We start from the raw sequence: 5212 nt of genomic DNA, 5'->3' as shown, positions 1-5212 counted from the left end.
ACCTCTGCCTGTGCGGCCTCAAACTACAAATTTTGTATAATTACAAAGCCTATCTCTCCACATTGGCTGAGAATCTGGCTCACCTCCTCTTCCCTTACTCTGCGTTCTCTATCGGACATGGTCTGGTACAGTTTACTCAGCGATTGCATTTCAATTAGAGAGCTAACTAGGTCAGCTAACTAGGTCGCTGTTCCTACGTGTGACTAGAGGCATGCCGACTCGTTTCCTCGCAATCGAAAAGGCGGTTAACGGATATCAAAGTGGGGTTAGAATTTCGCAGCTAAGTCTGAGAGCAGATATAAGTAGTCTTATTGATGGCGGAAGGGCAGCCACAGTGCCTATGCTTCAAGGAGCGGGACCGGCATTTGGATAAGAAGAAGGCGGACTGCTGTCCCCGCCGTGTCACACACGACCCATCCCACTGGCTCCTAATTGGCAACTCGTCCCCTTGCCGCATTTCGCTTACTCATCTTGCTGACGTTTCTCGCAGTTTTTCCTCATTTGCTTCATTTTCTACCCACCATGCGTCGGCCCGGTCTGTTGACCTGCTACATTAGCCTGCTCGCCGGAGCAGCCACAGCCCACTTCTCGGCTGCAGTCATCACTCGCTCTGCTAACACTAATCCTCATTATGGCATCGTGGAAACAGAAGCCGCTTTCCTTCAAGCAGCAGCAACGCCTATAGAGACTACGGACGCAACTACAGGTGACCTACACGGGAGAATGGGAGAACGATACTAAACATCCGTCAGTTGTGTTTTTATTTGTGTAATTTTCAGTGTGTTGATCTTATCATGGAGCATGTATATTTGCCTGTATATTTGGACCTTACGACGCCTTCTCCGCAGCTTTTCCCGTTGGTGTAAAACTTTATTTGGGCTGGCGCACGCCTGCTGATCACCTCCTAAGCAACCTGTGAAGGTGTGATTCACCAATCTGTTCACAACTGGCTTGATTTTGTGTGTTATTTCTGGACCGCTTCAGCTTGTCTGCCCACCATGAACATGCTGAGGGTGCTTAACCTTCGTGACCAGGCGCTAGAGGCTCTCCAACCAGAGACAGGAGGAACAACTGTACAGGAAGGAGAAGAAGAAGACGATCAAGAAGAGCTTACAAAATCCAATACAGTAGCTGAGATCGCAAAAGGGTTGGCAGGGACCGATGCGGATAAGTGTGAGGCAGGAGCGACGGCGAATGCAAAAACGGTGTGACTTTCTATATCAGTTTCAGTAGACTAGATATATCCGGGACTTCTGAAAAACCCAGGAGCATAGTCCTATTTGTCTGTATGCATGAGTGGTGTTTAACCATGCGCTGTTGTTTTACTGCAGCATACTGGGCTTGTGATTCCTTTCGAATACTCCACAACCTTTGACTGTGGATCGTTGATCCAGGACCACTTTACCACAGGACTGACCCATATACAAGAGTCTGTCTCTTTCCCTTTTTGTTCTGTAGTTTGCTCGTTCCAAGTCAGGTTGCAAGCTTGTGTCCATCACGCAGCCGGCTGGAGAAGTAAAGTGTATTTTTTGCAACATAACTTTTTTTTGTCTTCAAATATCGCGGGCACAACACCAAAATTACGGAAAAGTCTTCTTGTCACTTATCGGCCTTTCTTTTCCAAATGTTATTTGCCATCTGCGTCGCTTACACAGATCAAATTTCGACCCGGCTACAGGGACATATGACACTGGAAAAGCCCCATTTGATAATTTATCGGCCAGTAATGTTGCTAACATAATGTGGAGCAAAAGCAAGAAGGCGTCTTGTGCCGTCACGAACAATTGTCGAGCCGGTCACAACGTTCTGTATTGCCGCTTTGTAGATGCAATCAAACCGGAAGACAAGCCGTTCACGTGAGTTCGCCTCCTCACACCACTATGCGTTGCCACACTTTTGCAGATTTCAGGCATTTGCTTTGACCAAAGAGCCAGACAAGTATGCAAGAACAGAATGCAGGAAGGCACAGAGGCTCCACATGGGAATGCATGCTGTTGACTGCAGGACTGAACTATATGAGGCGCTCTTGCAGCGGCAGGCGGGTTCGGCGTCCATTGCACTTACCAGCATTGCCACAACATTTTTCTGCGCCGCCTTGCTCTTGTTGAGTTAAGTTTGTTAAGCATATGGCAACAGCAGGAACGACCCAGCGCATGAGATGCTACAGGTTGGGATCCCTTCACTGACGACGCCTTCGCTGGCGTGGCGGTTCAGAAGCTTAACGAATAAGGCCTTTGGGTCTAGACTCGCAGCGAAATTTGCCATTTTCCTAGTTCTGCTTCTCTTTCAAATTCTGCCTGTGTGCATGCATCAACTAAGGAGAATCGGCGTCATGCCAAGCCTCCAACTGTCGCTTACTGGACCTTTTGTGCCGCCTTTTGCTTCGAAAGCGTGTGCATCAATTTTTCCTTTTGCATTCGTTCCCTCAAAACGCAGCAACGATTTTCCATGCAGGCTTATAGGAAACGCCCAAATGAGGCTATGAGCAGTGAATTAAGCCTGCAGCACACTTGTGAAGCTGGACCCCTTCTATGGCGAATAATTAGAATAGTGACACCCTAAACCTAGCTGTTTTGCGTATACTGCAGCTTTTGCTTGGAAACGTATCACATTGGTGTAGTGGCGAGCCTTTTTCTATGCTGGCATCGCCGCCGCCATTTGGACTATGTGAGCTTCAGTATTCTTATCTGGCGCCAAAAAGCTTCAGCTTGTTCGAATACTGTTGACTGTAACTGGGCAGAGCTAAGGGGCGGTGAAACTTTTTAAAGCAACTTGCATGCACTTGTCATCGCCCATGCTATGTCCTTGCTGCGTAGCAACTGCCGAATGTAGCCATTTGTAGATTCTTTGCCGTCCACTGCATCCTTCATCTTCAAATGCTGACCGTCGCTCTATCATATGTGGCAGATCCAAGCACTGCCACCAAATACGCCACGAAATGCGTGACAACTTTGGAAACCGCCGTGCATATGGCACTTTCCACCAAACTCCAAACACCTAGCTAAAGTGCTCTCTGCAAGGTGGGCAATGCTTACATTCCTCGTGCCATTAAAAAGAGGCTGCTCATTTAATATTTCAGATAAAGCAGCTGACCGTGGGCTAAACTAGATCAGTTTTGCCTGCATGAATTGGCTACCTGGAAATAAGCAACTGATGCAGTCAACAGTCTTGTTGCAATTCTTTTACTCCTCAAGATCACTGTTCTTCCCCTCGTAGGGTAGAACAACTAAAGCTTTCAGAAAATATAGTGTAAGCAATCCTACAGCATGGCGGTCTCTTCTGCTTTGCCCGTGCGGCTTTTCTCCTTTTCTTGTGTGACGTAATTTCTCTGAGCACAGCGCGAGTTTAAAATCTAAGCAAAGGCTCATCACCTCATGACAATTCAATTGCCCACCTTGATCCTGCTGAAGTTCTTGTCCAAAAAAAGATTCGGCAGTTTCTTACAAAACTTTGTAAACACACTCGTGAGGGGCCCTCCCCCCGGGAGCTCGAAGAAAGAGGAAGACTGGTCCATAGAGCCTCTCCTATATTCTGCATCTAGGCAAAGCTGCAGCAGATCAATATCTAAGTCGAACTAAGGAGTCTGCTGGGGTTTTCGATTAGGGTCAAGCTCAGGGGTCGCTGCCAGTTTTCAGCATCAGCTCCGCTGTACACAGGATCTCGCTTCAATTTCGAGGGAAATGGCGTCATGTAATGGTTTTATCGAACACGTAGCATAGAAAATATGCCAAAGAATACCTTCTAATGATCGGCTTGTGAGCCTAGCTCAAGGACAGTGGAGATGAAACATCTGTGTGCTTTATCGACCGCCAAGGCTATGAGATAACTCTTAAGGAGGCAGTAAAATGTGCGCAGCCTCGCCCAATGTTGACCGTGGAAAATGTAATAATTTTGATAAATGCAAGTATGTTAAGCCGTGGAAGGTGTTTACTTGTGATTCGAGTCGTGGGAGGCGATTGAAGCGGAAAGCAATAATGGTCCGTCACCCCTGCAAACGGTCACATTGTGTCTTTACTGAGCAGATCCATTTTATGGGCATTATCTGATTGACAAAGGTCAACAAGCAACAATTTTTGCAGAATTACAAAGCCTATGTCCGCGTATTGGGTGTATTGGGTGATAAAGCTGCTCACCTCTGCATCTCTACTTCCCTTAGCCCTGCCATGAATCGGACGTGGCCTGATGCGGTTAACTCAACTTACACCTAACTCCAACTTTTCAACAAGGCCTCTCCTAGGCGCTTATTACCTTTTTGTTTACTCTAAAATTTCACCAATTTCACAGCAGGCCTGCGTTCACTCGATCTTGCTGCTGCACCTGTGGCGATTCCACGACCCGGGGGCCAGTGGCGCACCTTTCTGTAGAGACAAAATTTAGCCCCAGAGATAGGCTAAATATAGGGTAGTCGAGCATGCCTAATTGCTAAAAAATTGGAACTGTGATATTTGTTCCGCTTTGTTGGAAAAGCAAGGACTTTTGCACCGGTGGACTTGGACTGCCGAATCAGTCAGTAAATAACCATTCCCACCAACGTTCTCACCTTGTGTTTTCCATCGTTCGCATTCTATGAAGTCGGTTAGCTTTCCTATTTAATTTGCCTTTTAATTTGAAGTATTTCTCAACATGTCCCATTTCATCAGCTTTGCCTTATGCGCTGCTCTGTTTGCGGCGGCAACTGCACCGCAATTTTCAGCTGCAGAGCAGCGTCGCCCTCCAAGTAGCAGCCCTAACCAAAATAGCCTGGGAGCGACTGTTGCTTTTTCTCGAGGAGCAGAAGCGATTGAAGCTAAAGATGCAACTATAGGTGAATTTGAGAGAGGGGGCTGCAATGGCGTGGTTCTGAGCTAGTCCCACGAAGTTTGTCGTGCAAACATCCTTGGGTAGTTATGTCGTATATCCTCCCTCCGTTTAGTTTTAGTGTGCTACCTCCGAGGACTTGGTCAGCTTTTGTAAATGTGACTTCTCCACGGGTCTGCGTATTTCTCCTAGAACAAATGGCTGGGCACATGGATACAATTAGAGCTAATTAAGTCCGCGAATTACTGTAGAATTTCTTTGCCATTGTGACAAGCCTGCCATGTGTTTTTACTCAGTTTGCTTGCCCACCATAAACATTTTACGTATGCTGAACCTTAATGGTGAGATGGTAGAAGCCCTTGAACCAGCAGATGTAGGAGCATCAAGCCCAAGTGCAGTTTCTGACAGCTCTGCT

At 47.0% G+C, this 5212-nt stretch overlaps 1 protein-coding gene across 1 annotated transcript; it reads left to right on the top strand.

Moving 5' to 3' along the window:
- Positions 1-522: 522 nt before the first annotated feature.
- On the top strand, positions 523-2113 carry ETH_00013130 (SAG family member (sag17); the record flags this gene model as incomplete). The annotated part of the gene is made up of 5 exons (XM_013372552.1): positions 523-706; positions 985-1205; positions 1332-1429; positions 1656-1856; positions 2005-2113. The coding sequence occupies 5 exons, from the start codon at positions 523-525 to the stop codon at positions 2111-2113; spliced, it is 813 nt and encodes a 270-aa protein (XP_013228006.1).
- Positions 2114-5212: the final 3099 nt, after the last annotated feature.

This window comes from Eimeria tenella, genomic scaffold, assembly GCF_000499545.2.
Source record: "Eimeria tenella Houghton genomic scaffold, Eth_scaff10, whole genome shotgun sequence".
Taxonomy (NCBI): Eukaryota; Apicomplexa; class Conoidasida; order Eucoccidiorida; family Eimeriidae; genus Eimeria; species Eimeria tenella.
Note: the sequence above shows the minus strand (reverse complement) of the source record. Positions and strands in the feature narration are given on the sequence as shown.